Raw genomic sequence first — 24,299 nt, 5'->3', positions numbered from 1 at the left:
AGAAACTCGAGAGACCGAGAATAATACGAGTCGAGTATATCGATTTGAGACCAGGAGACCACTACTAATCCAATAACAAAACTTCTTTATTTTTCATTACTTTTTATGGGACTTTCACCAACACATTCGTAGCATTTTTCTAATGAAAATGATACCAAATATGATATAATTCCGATAATATTTACATGAGTAATGAACGGTGATAGTTTCGGACGCCAAGAAGGACAGCGTATGAGAAAGAAAAAGACGCGGAGAGTCGAAGCGTTCGGGAAAGTTGAAAGACTGGCGTGAGCTCAGGCCTTTAAATCAAAACTTAGACTTTTTTTATTATGAATTATTTTTTTTCGAGACTTTCAACAGTATGTTCGTTGAATTTTTCTGAGTAAAATTGTACCAAACACAATACAATTCCGATCAAACGCGATATAATTCGGATCACATTTACACTAATTTTCCGTTAATGTAATTGTAATGGGAAGTAACTTTCACCTTCATTACACAAGTAGATATCATCATCTTCATTAGAAAAATGCCACGAATGTGTTGGTGAAAGTCCCATAAAAAGTAATGAAAAATAAAGAAATTTTCTTATTGGATTAGTAGTGGTCTCTTGGCCTCACACCAATATACCCGAACCGTGTTATATTCACACTCCGCGGCGGCGGGGGCTCTCGAGCTTCTTGGCCCCTCACGGGCTATACCCCGCGGTAGTGGGGATAATTCCACGACGGCTAACTCAGAAATCTCGACGACATATATCCCAGATTCACTGTATCTCTTTTTAAATAGTCATTATGCTTTAAAAATAAATATAATTAATATATACACAGCAATTGGTACCCCTACAGTAATTGGGTCCCTTAACCTATAGGTTTTTAATGTCCCAACATTCCTTGAAGGAAAGATAAATCTAATTATCCAATGCGGATTTTTCTGCATTAATTGTAAGATATAGGAGCTAAATGCAAATTTCTTTCTTTCTTCAATAATTTTAATATGTCAAGACTAATACATCGACACTCTCCGTTTCTTCATGACATTAAGTAAAATCCACACTCTACCAATAAGTCTATCCTGTTGGTTAGAAATTTCAAATTGAATGTAGTATGAGAATCTATGGGAGAAACCATGCTTGATCTGCCGATGAATTCGATCCCATACTCGTGGGAACCACGAAGAAACTCGCACGTCCCGTATACACAGATTCCACCCGCGCAGATTGGAAATCGTCCGGATCGCAAACAAGGTGTAATTACTTCCCGAGTAAAAGCAGAAAGGCGACGTGTGATCTTGATCTAAACTACTTCCACGGAAACCTTGTGCAAAACGAAGTAACGTTGCCACGATCCTGTTCAACTAGTTGCGAAAGTTTCTCGTTTCGCAAGCAATCGCCACGGCAAACCAAATTATAACCAACGACCAAATAGAAAAATTACGCTCGTTATATAAATAATACATAACATAAAAATAAGGTGAAATGGAAAAATTCAGTTATGTCATATCATATAATAACATCTAACGTAAATAAATACAATTTAAACTTGTCATTAGAAAATCTAAAAGATTATTTCACTGATTTAAAGGTGTAATTTGTGGATATTTGTATACACGATGCAAGTGCAAAAATGATCGAGTTAAATTCACATTTCAAATTAAGTTTATGGCTATTGCGCGGTTGTTATTGACCAATGGAACACTTTATACATTTATACAATTCGAATAACATGCAAAAGACAGAAAAATGTCTTACGCACCATTATTGTGAGACTTTAAAGCATTAGATTATTTGAAATAAAGAAATTCCATTTTATGCATCAGATTATTCAAATCAAATTATTTTATCGACGTGCTTTTCTTCATATTGTGTTCTGATAGTTTCTTTCTCACAGGTATCAGTCTAGATGCTCGACTTTCTTTCCTTTCTACCTCTGCAGGTCAAATAAACGGCTTCAAATTTTTTATTTTACAATTATTGAGATTAAAAATTTACTGAAGATCATATTACAATAAAAATTGTACGAACTCTAAAAAAGTACAATCTTGTCGTTTTTATAAGGCAACGCATATCTGCTACTTTTATGCTCGGTAGGTTTAGTGTTAAATCTTTTCGTAGTGAAGCTTTATGAAAAGCTTTTACTATTCTGGTATGAATGGTTTATAATATATTTGTGCATATTATTTCAAAGTATGTATTATGTGCTTCGAGTTTCATTATTGGTTGTCCATAAGCCACGAGTATAACGTCATTTTCAATTGCAACTGTTGATGTTGCAACGGTCCTCGACCACACTCTTGAACGTAGATTACAAATTGTCACTAATGAGACACTCAAAAACATCAAATAGCGATCGGTATTTGCGATAATGGCTGCCATGGATTGTAAACTATTTACAGTACTGCAGAGCCTCCCATATCCGCATTAATAGGAAGACAAGAGTGGTCGGAGAACGGAATTTTCGAATAACGGAACAATAACTTTTCGGATATTAAATTTCACTTATTAAAATAAAAATCAAGAGACTTTACAATTTGTACACCCCACTGCCGCGGGGTATATCCCGTGAGGGGCCATGAACCGAGGCCTCTAGAGCTTCGCTGGCCTTTTCTACGTTCGACGTGGATCCAAGAATACCGGACCGGAATACCGGAATACCGTGGATCTCCTGACTCATATATGTCCCTGACTAGACCCGTGTTTTGAACATATATCCAGTAAACACTGTATATGTTTCTCAACGTAGACAACTGTGTATTTACGGATGTCTCGAATGCTTCGACGTGAGAAGGTTTATGAGAAAATACGTTCTCCTCATCATTACCTTCAGTTACAATTTCAGCTTGTGAAATAAAATTGGTGTGTGTGTGATATACTCTATCATCTGAGAAATCTATCTATACATTGCATATAATTTTCAATATTAAGGTTTTGTTTTTTAATGTCTGTTATTGTAGATTTTCCGACACCATGTATTTTTGCCAATTGTATTGTATTTTCAGAAATTTCGTGCTTTTTAATCACCTCGTATTTTATTTCAATACCTAAGTAGAATCACAAGTTTTCGTTCGTTGCCATTGCGACACTGCTGCACAGTTAGCTTCGTACTAAATTGTTATGATTATGATAGGTACTTAGACAACGGGGATTAGGATACGGGAAGCTCTACTGTAATTCCTTCGACCCTTGTCCTCGCTTACTTGACAAAGCGATATTAAGAGGAGGAAGGGGAAAAACGTTAGAATTCCGCGATTCCTAGAGGTTCATATAATTTTTTATAATTTTCGTCGGGACGAATTTTTGCGCTAGGTGCACAGAGAAACTGCCACGCTAATGGCAGTCTCTATAACACGTCGGGGAGTACGGCTAATATGCATTAATTACGGAAAAGTACCGTACAGGCCGGCGTTCGTGATAGTTGAGCACTGTGTGTGAGACCACGGGGCGAATTCACGTGTCGCTAAGCCGACAGCACTTGCAGTGATTCCGACAAGTGCGCCAACCATGACAAAACGAGGCAAAAATAATCTAGAATATGCAGCTGCACTGCTACGAAATACCTGTTTTCTCAGTCGGCATAGTTCTTCTTACCATAGATTCAGCATTTCCTCTTATTCTTTCCCTCGGCATCATGAATTATCCTACAGGGTACATTTACAAGTCTGTCGGGTGTGCTAAGTTTTAGAGAATTTTTTGTCAAAGATAATAAACAAGTGAAAAATTCCGGTTTTCCTTCTTTACAGTGGCATTAACAAAGCTCTTGACTTTATTCTCAATTTCTTTTTGAACAAAATATTAAAAAATTGTATGTACAGATTTACAAAACGTACTTTTTAAATTTTCATTATAGGTCCACATGAAAAAAGTTGTAGTAAACTGATTGTTCTGTCTTCTCAAAACAATCCAAGTCGTATGATTCAGCGTTTAATTACCTTCTGTGTTTGCGTAGTCGGGTAAAAAGTTATCGTCCTTTTAAAAGTTGTTCGAATATTACTGCGATACTGTAGACTGTAGATGATCGAAGCTTTAGATAATAGCGGCTTGGTCGTACGAAGTAAATGTATCGAGTACCTAAACAAAATCTTGGAAAAGAAAAGGCAACGGGCTGGCCTACGTTGGCAGATTATTTAGTGAACGATCTTAAATAGGAGCGTGACAAAAGGTCGTTACGCGTGGGTGTTACGGGCGAAGGTAACCCGAAAGGTGACTGAACTCATTCGAACTGTTTGTTTCGCCTCGGTACTTTCGTTTCTCCTTATTAGACCAAGGTACCAAGAGTGCCGATGAGTACTTCACTCACATTTTGGGAAGTTGGATAGCTATGCTATTTCAATAACCTTTGTCCTCGCTTTTGAATAACTCGATATAGCCATCTTTAACCCATTTGCATCATTAGCGTATATATACGCTCAATTTTCCTGATCACTGTCACCGGAGCGTATATATACGCTCAATTTATTTTTTCTTATAATGCTGAAATATGAAGTTCTTTTACTTGTAGTAATTTTTGTACTTAAATATAATAATAAAAAAAGTTTGGTGATAAAGGCCTTCTATGATGCAAATGGTTAACAAACAAAAAAAAAATGGTAAAATAGGTGATTTGAGTTGAGATTATGTTTCACCAGTTTATTAACCGTTAACTGAACTATATATTGGGGCCAAGGCGACCCCACTCAAATTTATGCTAATAATTATTATCTCACTACGTTTCTAGTTACCATTAAAGCTTAGAATAGTAGCAGTTATTTATACCTCCCCTTGCACGTTCGGCAAATATCATAATTTGTAAAAATCTAAACTTGTATCATTTAACCTTGGATAACTAAACATTCGTAAAAATGGCAAACATTCGAATCTTGTGATACCAGATGATGCATCGAATAGTTCTATTATATTAGTAAACTCAATATCGAATAACACTGTTTCATTTCGTGTATCCTTTCTCTTAAGGTAAAATGTTTTCGTTGTTAAATTAAAAGTGTCCAATTGCATTCGTGATTTTATTTGGCATCATCATTTGCATTATAGTTTAGTTATCTAGGGTTAAAAATATTCATTTCATCTATGTCAAAGTGAAAATATAAATCCTATTGAATCTGATAAACACTTGTAACATTCCCGTGGTCACTTGATGAAGAATATTTTTAATATTCGACGATTGAACGTTATAGTAGAATTTGCATTCGATGTGCCTTGTATAATTTATACAATTAGGTATACTAAATAGTACAATAAATTAAAGTAATAAAGATTCTTTATTTTCTGAGAAAAAGATATTGGAATATTGTACTATATTTTCGTAATATTAAAAGTGTATAAATACGAAATTTGCGAAATAATTTATAGAAATAGAAATTTAAAAAATTTGTGAATATTACAAATGGTTTTACTAACTTTTGCCTCTAATTTATACTGTATTGTATATAGGCAATTGTATTAGATACGACAAAACAATAGATTTCATCAGAGTTAATAAAACTTTTACTTTCACATTAATTTGCAAACATTTGACTTATCAAGCTAAATCTTTTTTTGATTCGGATTTCTATTTAAATTGAATAGTATTTACATAAGTCCACTATCAGTTTTGGAAATTCTCATTTAATTAATTCATCTCAAGATTGACTAATTGTTGACTAATTCCTAGTTGCTTCTAAATTTCCAGGAAGAACATATTAGGCCGGTGAAACTGGCGATCGATAGACCTTCTGAGAAGTTCTTAGCCTTTCTAGACAAATACTATGGCCTCTCCAAAATAATACCGCAGAACAATAAGTTCGTCGTCTTCCACGGATTTTTTGATGGCGGTATGTATATCATCTTCATCCTGCATTTGGCATTTAGAATGTCTCACTAGTTCAACGATTAAAAAGATTCAAATTCTTTTTTTATGCTTTCTGGTAGTTTCGTATGTTAAGAATATCATTCTAAAAATACCTTCAAACGGACTCGAACAATTAAGAATCAGCCTATTAATTTTTAATAATTATCAGTTATTAAAAACACTTTCGAAGATTGAAAGACGCAGTTATAAATATGGCTGAAGTTCTATTATAGGTCACAAAGTTAATTTTAACAATATTTATAGTAACTATTTTTAAATATATTAAAAAATCGATTCTTTAAATCACTTACTTACTAAAAGAGTTTTCAACTAAAAAAAAAATTAATAAACCTAAGAGCTTGGCCTGTAAACTAGTAATTTACAGTGATCCGATGATCGTGTATAAATCGGGGAACGTATCACGTTTTTCATGTACCGCCGTAAAAGTATAATACACCACATTGCCCATGAGCTCGTTGCCAATCTGGTTTCAAGTTAAGGGTATGGTAATGGCAGGTCGAAGGTCGATTACATTTGTCTTGCAATTTGTTCTTCGGTAGCCTGTATCCTAAATCGGTAATTCCTGCCCCAAGGCGCATAAAATTGCGGTCAGTGTCACCCTATACACGACCAACGACCCTATTATGCGAGTCGTGTGATCGATTCGAAGCTGTCCTTAAACGATAAGTGTTCTCCATCGATTATAAATGAGCTGCTCTCATTTTTTTTACCCAGAAGTTAACTTATTCGAGAAAATTGATCGCAGTATCCCTGGCGAAATGTAATTCAAAAATTCTAAGGAAACCATCGTGCAGTATGAATTATCACTATCGCATGGAACTTACAAGGTTGCTTCACCAGAAACGAAAAATACGGAACAGTAATTTAATTTTATAAAGTATTTTGTGAATTTTAGAACATCCGGCCGTGAGATCGAATAGATATAGCCTTCCCGCTAATATTGACATTGCTGGACAAAACAACATTCATAACAATGTTGGAAAAAGTAATTCTGGGTACGTATGTTGCAACTTATGTAAAACTCAAATAGTGTTTGTCAGCAATTACTAGTCAGCGTTTTTCTTGCAAATAATAAATATTCGAAAAAATGAAGGAGGCAAAAATAATACTGTGTTTTGCAAACAACGTAACGGCGTGTGTCATTCTGTTGTGTTTGCACTATTTTTTTAAATGAAGGTGACCTTCAATTTTTATATATATTTTTATATTATATATCTTATATATTTATTTTATTTTTATTTTTATATATTTAATTTTATTGTTTTATTTTATTATTTATTTGACTTTATATATATTTCTTTTTTTATCATATGAAAACGTTGTGTGAAGACAAATTCATTCGAATACGACACAATAACCATATAAGGTCATATAAGGTTAGAAATGGAAGGAACATTTTTATATTGTACGTAATATTTCGTAAAAATGTCGTGATACACAGGCCAGAGATGTTAACAACTTAAAAAGTAAAATAACGCAGGCACGTGCATTAATATCTTGGACAACATTAGAAGAAACTACCAAGAATGTAATTATTCGAACCGAACATGCATAATAAGGAAGTCATATTGGCCATTTATTGTATTTAGTCTGGTCAATAAAGAATACTAGTAAACACATCAGTATGATATATTCAAAATGTTTCTTCCATTTCTGACTTTGTACGACCTAGAAGGTCATTGTATCACATAGGAAAGAATTTGTCTTGACGCACGCTTTCATGTGATATAACAAAATATATAGCATTCCATTTAAAGAATTGATGATCACCTTCATTTCTAAGAAGATAGTGCAAACACAAAAAAATTACATACGCCATTACGTTGCTTAAAGAAAACAGCACTACTTTTTCCTTTGTCATTTTTTCTAATATTTATTATTTGCAAGAAACACACTGGCTAGTAATAGTGTGAACACCCTGTGTATATACCTACGATTAGATATGACCAAATCCAGCATCCTTAAAGTTATTTATTTTAATTCTTCTATTTAAGGAATTGTATCTTCTAATAACATTAAGTATATTGATAATATTGTTCAGTAATTTTAATAAGGACACATCTTACAATACTTCTGTCTTTTTTCAGCATGAATGGAGTTCAATATCCTCCACCTGTTACACGTAGTTCATTTGGTAGATATGCTGCTGCACGACCACCTTGTTCCATGGCAAATGTAAGTACAACACCGTAAAATACTGTATTACACTTAAAGAATGTTATTCAAACATTTGAGCTTATTGTAAAATGAAGAACAGAAATATCATGTGTAAATTTTGTATCAAAATCATACTTTTATTACTTTGTACTGATCATAACCGTCAAAGCATTATCTACAGCATTATCAACAATGTTTTTGTAGACAGGCATGTAGAGATACTATTTTAATACTAAATATATCAAGCAAAGTCACTCACTTGTATTTTTTTCACTCAACTTATGTGTATTTGTTGGGATTTCAAATGAATTCAATGCAATGTAATATAATGTAATAATTATTTAAATGTAATAAATGTAATACAATATAATAAATCCAGAAAACAATTGATAGTTATAGTTTCAAATTGCAGACGAGTAAGCTCTAAGAAAGCACTTTTGTATGTATATCGACTTCTTTAGATAATATAGCTACACTTACATAATTTCGATAAACATTATAATGAAAATCGACTAATAAATAATTAATAACAACAATAGCTTAATAACAAAAATTTCATAAGTCGTAAACTTTCTGTTGCAACTTACATTGTAATTCAATTAAAAACATATTAACGCTTTCTTTTAGATAATTCATAACACTACAGTGCTTGGTCCATCCGCAGAACGTACTGGGTGAGTAGTGATGAAAAGCAAGCACCAGATCGTTGAACGGTCCTGCAAGCTTAAATTAATTAGCTATTCGATTCTGTGTTCATACCTTGAAAAAAGCGAGCCTCTCGCGGATGCCTGATATTGAAGCTTCAATTAATTTCTTCGATAACCAGAGAAATAAGATTTCAGACAAATAACGTTTATTAACTGTTCCCATCTGGTAACGGTTACATGATATATAGTATTAAAAATTTAACTCGCTATGTAGTAAATCAAGTTAACTGACCACTAAAATTAAAAACGTCCAATCTTGCCGCTAAAAGTTTAACAAAAAAGTTGCATAACACATTAGCCTTAATAAAGCGGCTTTCTCTCTTTTTACAGTGAATGCGTTCACGCTATCTCTTGCCAGAACACATTCAATAGCGTGTTAAATGTTACCTGACGCTTCCATTCTTACATTTTCCTGAATTTTGATTATTTAAGTTAAATGTTGTTCGAAAATATCCAATAGTGATAACATAAGAATTTTCTCTTGTCAATTAGGATCTCGATGATAAATTGTAATCTTTTACTTTAATATATATTTAATTTCCTAAATACAGTGAAATCTCGTTGTATGCCAATGCCAACCTCACGTTTTCAAGTCAGTGGAAAACCTCACACCACCGCGGTGAGTGGCCGAATCTCGTGAGCCGTCGCGGCCACAACATTGTCGGCTATATCGGTGTGAGACCAGAAGACCACTACTAATCCAATTACAAAACTTCTTTATTTTTCGTTATTTTTTATGAAAAATTTACCAACACATTCGTGGCATTTTTCTGATTAAAATGAAACCAAATATGATATAATTCCGATGACATTTACGTGTGTAACGAACGATGAAAGCTACTTCCCATAACAATTACGTTAACGGAAAATTAGTGTAAATGTGATCCGAATTATATCGCGTTTGATATCATTTTAATCAGAATAATGACACAAATATATTGGTGAAAGTCGCATAAAAAAGTAATTAATAAAAAAGAAGTTAAATTTTTCATTTAAAGGCTTGCGCTCAGGAGGGGCTTTGATCTGTGCCGGCGGCCGCGACTCTTGGCGGCTCTTTCCTTCCCATACGCTGTCCTTCTCTGTGTTCGAAACTTTTATCGCTTGTTACATAAGTAAATATCATCGGAATTATATCATATTTGGTTTAATTTTAATCAGAAAAATGCTACGAATATATTGGTAAAAGTTTCAAAAAAATAACGAAAAATGAAGAAGTTTTGTAATTGGATTAGTAGTGGTCTTCTGATCTCACACCGATATAGCCGACAATGTGTGGCACACTCCTCGGCGACGACGGCTCTCGAGCTTCGCTGTCCGCTTCTCCGTGCAACATTATATCGGAGACGGATATTCCTTCCGTTGGAACGTCAGTCACGTTTGTATGTCATATGTTTCTTATGACTTTCAATCGGAATGAGTCTTAGGTTTCCAGCGTGCCCTGTGTATTTCAAACGGGACGCTCGGCGACCACCGATTTGTCAGTAAAAAGAACGGCGGGACTGAAATACAACGAGATTTCACTGTAAGTATAGAAAAATATAGATTTTGCGTCTTTCATTATATCAGTATGGTCCCAGTTAGCCAAATTCTGTTTAGAGAAAATTTTGCGCAATGTTCATATCACAGTTTGCGAGTAAAGAACTTGTCCATTTGGTACCAAACCCTACTTGGAACAGAATTTGGTCCCCATTTTGTATGAATTTGGAACTAAAACTTGTCGACAAATTCGGAACCAAATGCAGAAACAAATAGATCGGAATTTGAGTGCAAAGTTTGCAAGCAAAATTCCATGCCAAATTGAGACCAAACCTTGGCTTCGTTATAGAGGGCAGGGCGATCGCACTAAGTCCTTGCTCTATAAGTACATATCGGGAAAAATCGGAATAAACCTTGCTGTAGGAGGAAAAATAGAATTTTATTTAAACTTCTAGATTATATAATTTTATGTTTCATATATTTTCAATAATTTAATTCCGTTCTCCTTCCTACAAGCAAGGTTTACTCTTAGAACAAGGTTAGGTTCGCTCTTACTGCTCTATAACAAAGTCAAGGTGTGGCTTCGATTTGGTCTTGATTTGGCATGGAATGTTGGCTGCAACCTTTGCACACAAATACCGAGCCTAATGTAGAAACAGATGGATCGGAATTTGCAGACAAATTTTGGTAACAAATTCATAGCAAATTGTTTACTGGGGTATTTAAGATTATTATTGTCTAGTGACTGTAAATAATTTTAATATTTAACAAATTGTAAATGTAAAATAGAACTTCCATTATATATATATAGAGAGAGAGAGAGAGAGGATTTAATAGAGTCATAATGAATACATAATGAATTTATTTATATTGTGATTAAATTATTTATTTTAATATATATTTTTTAAATTCCATATTTAATTAATTTGGCAAAGCAACTTAATCGCAATTGACATTTATTTCAGCAATATTATTTTTAATGCACAGATTTATTGATATTATATTACTGGATTGTAATGTGCATGTGTATACGTGCGTATGTATGTATGTATGTATGTATATATGTACATTATGTATTGTGATATGTATTATTATTTTTAGCAATTACTTGCACCTGTGCATATCAGTAAAACATTTTCATTGAATGCTCAGCATGGATTTATATTTACTCCCTTTTCATTACCAGATATTAAACAAATCCACTCTGAAACACAAGTTCAGTATCCTAAAATCCTTTGTGCACCAGCAACATGTTCCTTTTATTTTTATTTGCGGAGTAAGTAATTTCACTTAAATCACATTCAAAAGTTCTGATTGCTGCATGACATATATACATTACAATGAGGAGCATAACTGAACCAAAGACCATAACTTTCTTCGAAAAAGGTACCCTTTACTGTTTGATAAAATAAATAATAATAAAACCATAATTCACTAATTTTTATTTTGAACTTATGGAAAGATATTAATATTTAGTCCACAAATAATTTGAATATAAACTAATTAATGCTAATTGATACACTTTAGTGGCACATAGTATATATAGTTAAGAATGTTTTTCGGTATATGTTCGACCATAAAATATGTCTTGCAATCATTTAATAATATATTCATGTTTATATTAGTTCTACATATTATGCTCCTCAATGTGTTAAGAGTGAACTATAGTACGTGATCAGTTTAGATTACTATGTTATTAATAGGCTGATTGAAATTTTTTTGTCAAGTATTGCACGGTTCTAGATGAAGACTATAATAAATTAATTTGTTGTCAACTCTTTTTTTAAGGAATTTTCAACGTTACCATGAATTTTTTAATAAATAAACCTATAATTTTTTTACACCTATCTTTTAGCGGATATTAAGACGAATTTGGTAAGTATATCAACAAATTTTGTTTCATCTGAACCGAGAAAATATTTTTAAAATATCTGTTCAAAATATTCTATAGTTTCTTCTATAACTTCTATAGTTTCTATGACATCTGCTCTGATAGTTGAGCATGCATTCACAATTGTTTGTCTTCTGATATTGTTAAAGCATCTTTATACACTCTTTCTTTCAATGTACCCCATAAAAAGAAATCTAACCGAGTAAAAACTGGCCAATCTACTACACCTTTACAACCGATCCAACCGTCCAGGACTATCAAGTAGATTTTAGTAGATACTTGAGGGGCTGTCAATAATGCCATAGCATCAAGATCAACTCAATCTTTTCGTTGATACTGTAAATTACCATGGAACGTGTACGCAAACGAATATCACTAAGATTACTAACGGTTCACTTCTTCCACTATCATTAGATGTATTCCAATGTACAGAACGAAATACTTATAAACAGTAAGCAAGCGTTCAAATCAATAATTTCGGTGTATTAACAACTTCGGAAAGTGTATGTAGAGCATATGATGTTCCTTGTAATACAAAATTCTTTCAACTAGAATATTTTTGTTCTCTCTGTCCAGATGAAAAGAAATTTGTTAATAATACTTATCGAATTCATCTTAATATCCACTAAAAGATAGGTGTACAAAAATTATAGGTTTATTTATAAAAAATAATCACATTGTGGTAATAATCATAATCATAATCATATTGTGGTAATCTTGAAAATTTCTGAAAAAAGAGTGGACAAAAAATTTCGGTCGGCCTGCTAATAACACAGTAATCTAAACTGACCAAGTTCCGTGGTTCACATTGTACTCTCGTATATTATAAATATATACTTCATTATCTTATCTTGCAATTTTGAAGATACCATATACCAAGTAAACTTCAAAAAAATACAATCTTTAATTTGCTAATTCTTTAAAAAGACATTGTAATATTATTTGTTTACATATTTTTTAACTTTAATCTTGGCAATATCGTTACAAAGTTAGAATCATATTATTTGAAATGATTGTATGAACACTGACTGCCACAGAGATTGCTGGTGGGTGAATCTTGTTTTTTCTTGTAAAAAAACAGTTTATCAAAAATTATCAAATGCATTGCAGCAAGATAAGTGCGTTATAAATTATGAAATGGCTTTATTTAATTATATTACTTAAAATTTTGTATAACATATAAGATTTATGTGACAATGAAAGTGTTAAATCTGTTTCTGCAAGAAAAAACTGTGCATGTCACAATTTCAAAAAATGTAAGTTTATGCATTAATTGAGTTTTATAATACAGGACTTACGTATTTACCAGAAAGAAGTCATGAAAACAAATTTGATAGGCTCACAAAAATAATGCAGCAAGGAAATATTACTAGTACAAAGAATTAGTGATCGCAATTTTAAACGGCAATATCTCGAAATTGAAAGTATGTGACATGCGGTGTTCTTCCTTACAACCACAGATATTACAATTTTCATAAGATTCAATGATTTGACTCTCAGACGACGGTACTTTGATCCATTTTGATCAAACTCGTCAAAAATTTCATTTAACTTTTCACCTGCTGATTATTAAATCAAATTGTAATTTAATTTTATTAAATTTAATAAAAAGGTTGACTTCTTGGATAGAATATGATGATAGTATACCTAGAAAAATTTATAAATAAATATTCGAACGGACTTGGATTTTATATTTTGAAAAACCTCTGTCTTCTGAGTGTTAATAATATAGAATTGTACACAGTGAAAAATTATCATCATAGAATATATGTCAATGTTCTTTAATATTCTATGTTTTGACAACTTCATGGGAAGTTACTTTTTCAGTGAAAACCCGAGCACAGCTGCTGTCATACAATCGAAACCGGAAAGACCACGTTCTTTGAGTCTTTACTCTGAAGAAGAACAGAAGCAACGTACAAGCGAATTATCTACGGTTCCGACACCTGCTTTACCTGATCATCAACCCACTCCCCTAGCTACCATTTTACGAGAAACAGAGAAAACTGAAAAGAATGTGAAGCCATCTCCTTCTTGTAGTCAAGAAGTAGTAGCTGGTACTAACCAGCACTCTCGTTTGGACCTAAAATTTTACCATTCACCTCTGTGGTAAAGCAATTAAAGAAGTGAGGAATTGACATTTCTTTAAATAAAATTATTTCATATTTATGAACAGTCTTAGAGGAATTGTAATGGAAAATTGTATTGCTTGTGTATGTGACGAAGCATAAAAACAACTGTACCATTCACAGTAAAGTAACTGGGAAAGGGTAGTTAACGATGACCATAAAAATGGTAGTATTTATTACATTAGAATGCGTTTTCTTTTCAAGAAAAACAAATGCTTTTATTTATTAAAAAAAAGTATTTCCTTATTTTATATTGGAGGTGAGCTGCGTACAAAGTGAAACCTGAAAACCTTTTGTACTGTTTAAAGAAATGTAAGTTATTACCTTTGCTTTATTAACTTCATTTTTTATTCACATAAAAAGGTATTATTGTACGTGTCTCAAACGCGACCATATTAAATTATTTGTTCCTAGTATAAAAACCTAAAATTATGTATTCCTATTATTTGAAATGGTTGTAATGTTCAAATTGTTAGTAAGTTTTCATAAAAGAATAAATTATGCTGTAGTACATGTGAAGCAGGTAGAATCCATGTATGAACTGGCTAGTAATTTTATATACATATAATTAGTCGAAAGTATAATACCAGGTATTTCTCTGTTAATGAAGAGAGAAAATATTATTCTGTAAAGATTAATAATGAAATTTGTATACCAAAGTGAAACGTAAATAATATATATCTCTAAAATAATATTATCTGATCTCTATAAAATAATATTATCCTCGTTCATTAGGCATGAAACTTGGTCTCGTAGGTCCATCCTGATAGATTGTTTCAATAAAATAATTTACGAATTTATTATGTGAATTATTCCTTTTTGTTTTTTATAAAAGTAAACTGCTTTTCAATTTATTTTTACTACATTCATTTGTTTCATTAGAATAAAATAAACTCTTCATATGAACACACTCGTCAGAAGTATTTAGAAAATTTTGTACTTTCTAATACTGAGTTTGTAAGAAATACCAGGCACTTGAAATAATAAAGTATTACTCAAACATAAAAGTGAAAATGAGTGGGAAAAATTATATCATATGAAAATATAATAAATTGCTATAGTATAAAACACTCCTCTTTATTTTACAATATAGTAGCCAATATCAATAATCCCCCCTCTCATATATCCACATTTAAAAAACACGGCTATGTTACAGTAATTAAAAATACATTAAATATTGCATTACATTCTCAACTGTATATGCAGCATTTCATTTGTTTCTTAAGTTAAAATATTGAACTATACATCATACTCTGCACCATCTATTTTTTCATCAGTTATCCAAGAGATTAAATACCTACATGTCTCAGGTTCTAAGTATAAAATACTCATAAGAATTCCTTCAGCATAACCTATAACTAGACCTGAGATAACGTCAAGAATATAATGCCTTCTCATTAAGAGCCTTGAGAGAGAAATAGCAACTATCCATGCTAACAATGAAGGATAAAAGATCGCAGACAGAGGCCACAGATAATAGAAAAAATAGAATACTAACACTGCCCGAGAGGCATGACCAGATGGAAAAGAATATTTATCAGGTCCTAATGCAAGAGGATCATCGTTAATGGCAGGGCGTCTTCGTCTAGTAAGTGCTTTCAATACACCAATAACAACAATGTCTAACAATATACCTAAAAATATATTTGGGTTAAATTAGATGGTAACATTTTAAATTCTCAAGCTTACCTATTAATAAATTGACTTGCACTTGATATAAATTTCTGTTATCAAGGATCCAAATAAGTGCAAGTGTCAATGTAATCCATATTAGTCCATGACAAGATATCTACACAGATAATAATATATATGAATAAAAAAATCAAGATGCAATATTTATACTCGTACCTAATTAACATCTTTTATTTTAACTATTAACTTTATTAAATAATATTTACGGAAAAATAAGTTTAATTTAGTAATTTAAATGTCTATTTATTATTATTACTATACTTTATGATACATTTAAATCAAATACACTTGATACTATTTAAAAATGATATATTTATTATTTAAATGAGAAAGAATAACTTATACATACCTCTAATGCTTTATAATGTATTTGTAACTGTCTCATAGGCATAAGTTTCTCAACATGTTTCACAAAATTTTCCGTTATCTTCTTATCAATAGCTAATATAGATCGTAACAACGGTGAAACATTTCGTTTATCCTATTAAATACAAGAAAATATTTGTAATTCAAATTCGTAATCATTTACACTTCAATTTATTACTTTGTTCATGAAAAAAAAAAGAATGCCATATAGTGTCAATCAAAATGCCATATAGTCATCAAAATTATTCATTTAGTTGATTTTAATAATAATGATTTAAAAATGTGTGTATTAAAATTTGATAACCGTATAGGTCGTAGGTAAAAGAAACTATTCCAAATACTTTGGCGTTTATATATCTTAACACTCCTAATTATAGAATCTGTTACTAAAAATTAAACGATTTGTTAACTTTAATTTAATGAAAATAATCTATTTTATGGTGTAATAAATTATTAGATTGCGATGGAAGTAATTTCGGTTGCAAGTATAAACGTGTAAGAATTTAATAACAGAAAAACATACCGAATATGATCGTGATCATTTACGTTACTGCTGAATAAATACTGTGATATTTAACAAATAAATATATTGTAAAACGTAATGGTTGAAATGCATACCTGATCCATGATAAAATATGTATTTAAATACACTTCTTAATTTAGGTTACGAAACTCTTAGTTTATCACACAGTGTTCTGTCAGCTTTATTATTCTTGTCTCCGTTGTTATATAGTTTCACACAATCTGATATTGTCGTTATCAGGAGCTCTGTATGATAGTGATTGTAGAGGCAAGAGGGGTACTCTCTATCATGCCATCATGCCTGGTGTCGGTTGCAAAGTTCAGTTCCATCGGATTCCATCCAAGTCAATCCAAGTGTCACCAGATCAGGACAATTGACAAAAATTCAGGGGAATACAGTTACCCTTGTTACCTTTTCCTTTCAAACAGTAGGGATACAACAAGAGACGAGGTATAGGTTAGACCCAGAGAGGATAAGAGAGTGCTTACCCCGGGTTTTCGGCGTTACCGATATAGTGCTGACATCTGCTCAGTCTTAGCATGACACAGAACCGAGCAGCTTTTCCTGGAACAGAACCGAGTCACCGACGAGATATATATAAAGACTGCCAGCCTTACGGGAGAATGTGTCGCTCGAAAAATGCGGTGCTTTCTACCGCCCTCTAGGATAGATTTTGGCTGGAGTAAGAAACAGAAGGCCAACGACGGTATCTCGTCGGTGCAGAAGACCACGAAGGAAATTCTCGTCGGTGAGAAGGTGAATCATCACGGAACCATATCGATTATCAAATGTTACATTCTCCGAAAAACGTATTCAAATTAAACAGATATTTTTTTTTAGTGTAGCTTTTTAAGATTTAAAATATTAAAAGTAAATCTAATATCAAGGACGAAAAATTCGTAAAAATATTTTACGTAAGAAATTATTAAAGCATAATTTTAGGAAAATCAATTTCTACTTCAAATTTCATATGATTTACCTTAATTTGTAATTTAAAAATATTTCATGAACAAGCATTATTTCCTTACACTTTTTTTATAGATAATTGTTCCAAGAATCGATCTGTGGGAACAGAAATATGTTGAAAACTAGAGTAGCGTTTATTTAACGTACTATTCCGAATAGTATAGAGTTTGAGAGAGAATCACGTGGATGAATTAATATAATATAAAATAATATAATTGTAGGAGCAAAGATGGGCAAATTTTTATTGAAATAGACATTTCAAACAGCGAATAAAAGATAAAAAAATTATTTGTTACGCCTCAAATAAAAATAATTATGTTATCTCTATTCCACACGTAATGAACTTATTCGACGAATAAAGATTTTTTTTTAAAGACCGACCAACAGCCTACAATGTAAGCAGATGAAGAATCGAGCATTATTGGCAATTTATGCTTTTATGTTTTTAATCAGAACAATATTGTTAATACGAATGAGTTGTAGAGCTTATCCCGATCAAAATGAGTCCAAACACGACATCATTTGTACTGTCTTTAATGAGATTGTAATTTTTATCGTAACATTACGTATCAGTGAAACTTGTTCGATTACACCTGAATTTGACCTCATTTTCATAAGGAAAATCCCCTCCATTCGATCGTCACAATTTTATGAGGATGTATTGAACAATCTAAAAGTTTAAACTTTCATTCGTGCGCGATTCTCCATCCGCTTACATTGTATGTCGTCTGTTATCGCTGGGTCTTTGAAGCTCGGCGCTTGGCAAAAGTTATTCGAAGATTTATTCGAAGCCTTCGAATAAAAGATACAGATAAAAGATGAAAAAATTATTTGAAGTTCGAATAAATCCGCTTCGAATAAAAAAAATTATCTTTTTTCGTCGGATAAATTCTCGTCGAATAAAATTATTTATTCGATACTCGTCGAATAAAGATACTTTTTTTATTCGAACCTTCGAATAACGAATAAAGATAAAGTATCTTTTATTCGAATCGGCATTTAAATAATTTTTTATCTAAATAATGCCCAACTCTGCCTATGGCACACCAAAATCACTGGCATTCAAACGGAGAGAATATCCGTCTCCGATATAATGTTGCACGAAGAAGCGGACAGCGAAACTCGAGAAACGTCGTCGTCGAGGAGTGGACCACACATTGTCGGCTATATCGGTGTGAGACCAGAAGACCACTACCAATCCAATTACAAAACTTCTTTACTTTTCGTTATTTTTTTATGAAACTTTTACCAATATATTCGTAGCATTTTTCTGATTAAAATTAAACCAAATATGATATAATTCCGATGATATTCACTTATGTAACAAGCGATAAAAGTTTCGAACACAGAGAAGTACAGCGTATTCTCGCCTCGAGTTCGATTGCTCGCTTTTCGCCGCGTTGCACAGTGCGGATAAATTGCTGAATTTCGGGCAAAAGTCTAGATGTGGTTACTAACGTATATGTATTGACAATTACTCACAGAAAATGAAATTTAACAATACAATTATTGATTATACATAAAATTTATTGCTTATAAAATATAAAAAATATAAAATGTAAAGAAACAATACTATAACGTATAAAAAATAGCAAACAATACAATTATAATTAAAACTTACAATGACATATACTTTTCAAAACTTTTTTATTTAAATTCGCAATAAAAATTTAAAATATGGGTCTTTATCTCTACGTTAGTGATACACAAACTGAAAATTTCATCGAAATCGGTTGACGGAGAAAAAAACAACGTGCATTGCAAGATATAAGAATCTGTGTATCTGTGCGTTTGTCAAATAGCAATAATACTGCCACCAAATAGCATTACATGGATGTGATCCGTCGAAAGTTAGTTTCATTACTTAACACTTCCATTTCGTTACTACCTCTACTTGAATAATTGCAGTCAATGCAGTCCAGCATTAGAAGTGGTATTATCGGTTAAATAAGTGAAAAAATTAATTTTCTGTTTTTTACTACGGATCAGAATAAGGACGATTGAATTTTGTCATTACTTGAATATTGTATTTGTTCTTTTTTTTCCATAACTATTACAGAATATATTTTCTTGAATAATCATTATTTTATAAATATCGCGATAAGTTCCAAATTAATTAATTACACCTATAAACTATTGATTATAAAATAATGATTACAATAGTGAACAATATGGAAAATAAGAAGGCAATAAGAGTGTAATGAAATTATACAATAAAAAATACTTATTCTCATTCTACGCATTATACGTTTATTTATTGCCTATGTCACTGACGTTTCTTACGTAATTCACGAGCAAATGTTCTATTTAGGTAGCGAGCGCGGTATGTTTAGCGATGTTGGTATTTGAGATCAGTGATAGTTCCACGTTCTTAGTTCCACAACCGACGAGAGTATCTCGACATTGGGGCCGTTACCGACCGCTCCCAGTACCCACCTGGGACCCACTTTGAGACTCGCAGTTTAACACGGGGACTGGCATCTTTCTAAATATCTCGTCGGTGGTAAGGGCACCAACGAGAGATTTTCAAAGACTGTCAGCCCCGATGTCTGGAGCAGACCAACCACACAATTTATTTTTTTGTCTCACGTTCGGGGGCTTCTATGTACATAAAGCCCCCTTACCATGTTTACTGTTTGCAGATCAGTAATGATCATCAAAGATGAACATCAAAAGATGCAGAAAGGTAACATGAAACCACCAAAAGTGATACGTCGAACTAAAAAGTAAGGGTAATTAATTTTTCAGTTTGTTTAAGTTATTTTATAATAACTGTTACTTATTTTTAGGATATTAAATGCTTGCATATGTGAAACACAGAAGGGAAACATATCAGATGTCGGCGCTCAATTGTCTTCTCGTCATCGATTAACGATTTCAGATTTCTTTTTCTTTTTCTTTTTTCTTTTTTTCGATTTCTTCAGATTTTTTCTTTCAGATTTTGTCTTATCACATAGTAACAAATTTTATTTAAATTATTTATTCATATGTATCTATAAAACATGTAAAATATTTAAACTACTACTACTACGTTAATCTACACGTCACAGGACTCGTGGAGCAGATCGATTGTCAGTATTCCAACCTCAGTTGGATAAATGCTTTCGTGAGGAGCATACAGAGATGGAACTTTTGTACGACAAATACTTATAGAGTCTGATGGTGTAAATTATATTGAGACAGAAGACACAGGAGATGGAGAAATTGATCGTATCGCAATTACCACCAATGGCTGACGAACTTGACTGTAACAAAGAGAAATTATTTGCATTAAGATATAAAGATCTGAAGAAGATATAAAAATCTGTATTAGTAAGTAACAATCGATAAATATTTGTGCAAATGACCTATTTTAGAACTGTGTTAGAGAAATGGATTTGTTGTGATTTGAATTACAGAATCTCAAGATATTACATTAATGGAAGATGTTTTATCTCAGTTACATATTGTTTTACAGGACTATGATGTACTATGCTGTGATAATATAATTTTTCCTAAAACACCCATTGAAAGGGAAGAAACAATTCAAGCACTTAAATTTTGTTGCGATACTTTGAAGTCTATTATGGATTTAATTGGATCTGATGAGTCTTACTGATGTGTCAGTGATGGCATTAAAGATTTTTTTAAATACATACAACATTATCCCCAGAATTTCCAGGGGGCTTGCTGGAGCAAGCCCTGGGAAGGGGAGAGGGGATTAATTTTGGTATTACCTATGGAAGTAGATGGGTATAATAACCAAATACATACAACACTATTAAAGACTATTATGAAAGGTGTGGTATTACATTCTGTCTTTTAAGAAACTAAATTATGTTACACTCAATGATTTACCTTGTTTCTAGGTTAGGGAGAGATACTAACAAGTTACAGGCTCTTGCACTAAAAACAGCAGCCTCATCCTTAATGTAAAGTCATAAACGAAGGAACTAAACATGATACAAAAATCAGATTCAGTTTGAAAATTTTTAAGTGCAATAATTTATACATTGGCCCACGAAAATATTCAAATACCTTTTAAAGTAGTATAACTTATTTTAAATTGGCTCGAACGACCTGATTTTTTTGACCAATTAGAAGAATTGATTTTTCAAATGATGTGCAAAAAAGATTTTGAAAACATTGCAATTGGTAAGAATTACATGAAAATAAAAATGGCAATTTTTACAACTTTTTTATTTGAGCCTGTAATGAAAATTTAAAATATGCGTTTTGTAGATCTATGCTAGTTGTATACATGCTGAAAATTTCATCGAAATCGATTAATATTCACACGAGCTACAAGTAGTTACAAGTGGCGAAAATCGTAGTTTTTCACGACCTTTGGTCAGTTTCTGCTTAAAATCCACAGATTCTAACATCTTTCGATGCGTGCCGTTTTTATCTGCGTCGACTGATTTCGATGAAATTTTCATTACAGGCTCAAATAAAAAAGTTTTGGGAAGTGCTTTTTTTATTTGCTCTTATAATTCCTAGCAATTGCAATTTGTTCAAAATTTGTTTGCACGTCATTTAGTAAATCAATTCTTCTAATTGCTAAAAAAAAGTCAGGTCGTTTGGTCCGATTTTTACTGTTTTCAAGGACGTTTGATTATTTTCGTGGGCCAGTGTATATTGAATAAGAGTTTCAACATTTCAACATAAACTGTTCAATTCGATTAGGCATACGTGATAATTCTTTCTATTTTTTCATTAGAATTTGAAGATAGCTAAGGAAAATATTAAAATCATCAATAGATTGTTGTAATATCTGTAACATTATATAACGTCGATCGTACAAAAGCAAACAATCCATCGTCGACATGAAAGGGTTAGGATTACATAGAAATTTCGCACGATACGCGAATCAGATCCTCGAACGGAGATGGCGCTGCGGACCGGATTTCTTTGAAATCAGCTCTCATCCACTGATTGGCGAACGGGAAAATGGAGTCGCCGGAGTCGTGTACGCATGACCGCGACCCCTCGCCATATTTAATTTTTCCCCAAATTTTGCCGGCGTGTGCCGCAAAGAAAATCCGACAGTCGAGGAGTAGCCTCGATTCACCGATTGATTCAAATAATTGTATAGTGCGCGCGGCATGTCCTTAATAAGGATCAGTCGAAAGAAACGTGTCCGGAGCTGGTCGGCGCAGGTCGCAGCACCGCGTGCATCCAACCCCCGCGGATTTTTCCTCGGCCGCGCGCGATTTTATTCTGCGCATGGAAAGCAATTTTGCCCAATCATAAATAGGGCTATTGTGGGGGGATGGTGTATGCTGCTGGCGCATTTCATACATCCGAGTGTAATGGTAACCAGATAGAGGCGTCGCGCGGGGCTATCGGCCGGTTAGCATCGTAAATACGTTACTACTTACTTTTGCCGAAAAATTTTGTCTGCTCGTTTCACGTTTCTTTTCTCTACCCTCGTTTCTCTCTGCGTCTTTATCCCTGTCATCGTGCATAATTTCTCTCATTTTCGCTGTGCACCATGCTACGTCTTTCTCCTACTGTCTCTCTCTCTCTCTCTGTTTCTCTTTCTCTATTCACCTGCTTTTTTCTTTTTCTTTCTCTTTCACTCTTTTCCCACGGATTCTATATCATCCTCTGGTTCTTTCGGTGTGATACTTTTGTTTTGTTTTTTTTTCTCTCGACGGCGTGGAAAGCTTATGTACGACGTACTGTGTGCACGGGACGCGAGCAACGGCGTGATACACGACACGCGCGCGCGCTCGTTTCCTCTGTCTCCTGCGTGTATCTACGCGCGTGTGTGTGCGATTTAATCGTGGTTTGTGCGTGTGAGAGAACGGCCAACCGAGTGATCTGTGACATCAGTGGTCCGATCGGTTGTCACTTGTCAAACCGCATTCCTCGTCTTACCTCTATCATCCTCTCTCTCTATCATACTCTCTCTCTCTCTCTCTCTCTCTCTCTCTCTCTCTCTCTCTCTCTCTCTCTCTCTCTCTCTCTCTCTCTCTCTCTCTCTCTCGCGTTTTTGCTCTCAGGACGTTTCACGCTCGTCCCTTGTTCTCTCTTCCTCTGTCTTACGAATTCCTTTCATCAGCATCTCCTTGTCTCTTGCCATCTCACTTTTGCTCCCTCTTTTATCTCGTTGCACTCATACCAACCAACCCTCGTGCCGACCACGCAATCCGATCTATTTCCCTCCCCTTCTTTCTCTCCCCCACCAGCCCTCCTTCCACAAGTACCAGCAGCAAAACCCCCTCTCCGTTTAACCCTCGCGGTTCTTCCCTCTCACCCTGTCGTTTCTTCCATCCACTATCCACCTCTTTCACCCCTGGCCGCCACCCCCCATCCCTCCTTGCTCTCTCATCAGTGTGCCAGCTTCCATCCTTGCCTACCAGCCATTTTCTCTCGCTCTTTTTAGTAATGGAGCCAGTGGCGTAGCCAGGATTTCTCCCCACACGCTCTAACATACTGTGTTCATCGAGGGACAAAACGTCGAGGATAGCGTACTATTACAGACACTCTCGATGTACTCGTAAGCGATGAACCCCTCGATACCTTCATAAATCGATGCGAATCTTTATCAGCCTTTTACAGGAC

At 33.4% G+C, this 24,299-nt stretch overlaps 2 protein-coding genes and 2 long non-coding RNA genes across 5 annotated transcripts in view; 2 read left to right on the top strand and 2 right to left on the bottom strand.

Moving 5' to 3' along the window:
• The window catches only part of LOC143355765 (alpha-tubulin N-acetyltransferase), a 34,279-nt gene extending 19,697 nt beyond the window's left edge, over positions 1 to 14,582 (top strand). The window contains exons 4-8 of one of the 2 annotated variants that reach the window (XM_076790872.1): positions 5,664 to 5,805; positions 6,739 to 6,838; positions 7,931 to 8,018; positions 8,628 to 8,674; positions 13,902 to 14,582. In XM_076790872.1, the coding sequence (XP_076646987.1) occupies positions 5,664 to 5,805; positions 6,739 to 6,838; positions 7,931 to 8,018; positions 8,628 to 8,674; positions 13,902 to 14,187 (663 nt within the window). In that variant the 3' untranslated portion in view covers positions 14,188 to 14,582. Of the gene's footprint in view, positions 1 to 5,663; positions 5,806 to 6,738; positions 6,839 to 7,930; positions 8,019 to 8,627; positions 8,675 to 9,258; positions 11,335 to 13,901 lie in introns of those variants that run through there. The other variant, XM_076790873.1, reaches the window with a different exon arrangement.
• Positions 14,583 to 15,259: 677 nt separating this feature from the next.
• LOC143355767 (polyisoprenoid diphosphate/phosphate phosphohydrolase PLPP6) lies at positions 15,260 to 17,259 on the bottom strand. Its single transcript, XM_076790876.1, has 4 exons — positions 16,880 to 17,259; positions 16,245 to 16,376; positions 15,893 to 15,992; positions 15,260 to 15,837 (listed from the first exon to the last, which is right to left on the bottom strand). Exons 1-4 carry the CDS (start codon positions 16,886 to 16,888, stop codon positions 15,443 to 15,445), a joined length of 636 nt encoding a protein of 211 aa, XP_076646991.1. The 5' UTR covers positions 16,889 to 17,259; the 3' UTR covers positions 15,260 to 15,442.
• A 3,407-nt stretch (positions 17,260 to 20,666) lies between these two features.
• On the bottom strand, positions 20,667 to 23,275 carry LOC143355971 (uncharacterized). The gene is made up of 2 exons (XR_013082591.1): positions 23,111 to 23,275; positions 20,667 to 20,995 (listed from the first exon to the last, which is right to left on the bottom strand). It is a non-coding gene; the product is annotated as an uncharacterized LOC143355971 (long non-coding RNA).
• LOC143355972 (uncharacterized) lies at positions 20,994 to 21,849 on the top strand. The gene is made up of 2 exons (XR_013082592.1): positions 20,994 to 21,529; positions 21,599 to 21,849. It is a non-coding gene; the product is annotated as an uncharacterized LOC143355972 (long non-coding RNA).
• Positions 23,276 to 24,299: the final 1,024 nt, after the last annotated feature.

Source organism: Halictus rubicundus, chromosome 7, assembly GCF_050948215.1.
Source record: "Halictus rubicundus isolate RS-2024b chromosome 7, iyHalRubi1_principal, whole genome shotgun sequence".
NCBI lineage: Eukaryota > Metazoa > Arthropoda > Insecta > Hymenoptera > Halictidae > Halictus > Halictus rubicundus.
The sequence above is the reverse complement of the archived record's forward strand: the minus strand, read 5'-3'. Positions and strand labels throughout refer to the sequence as shown.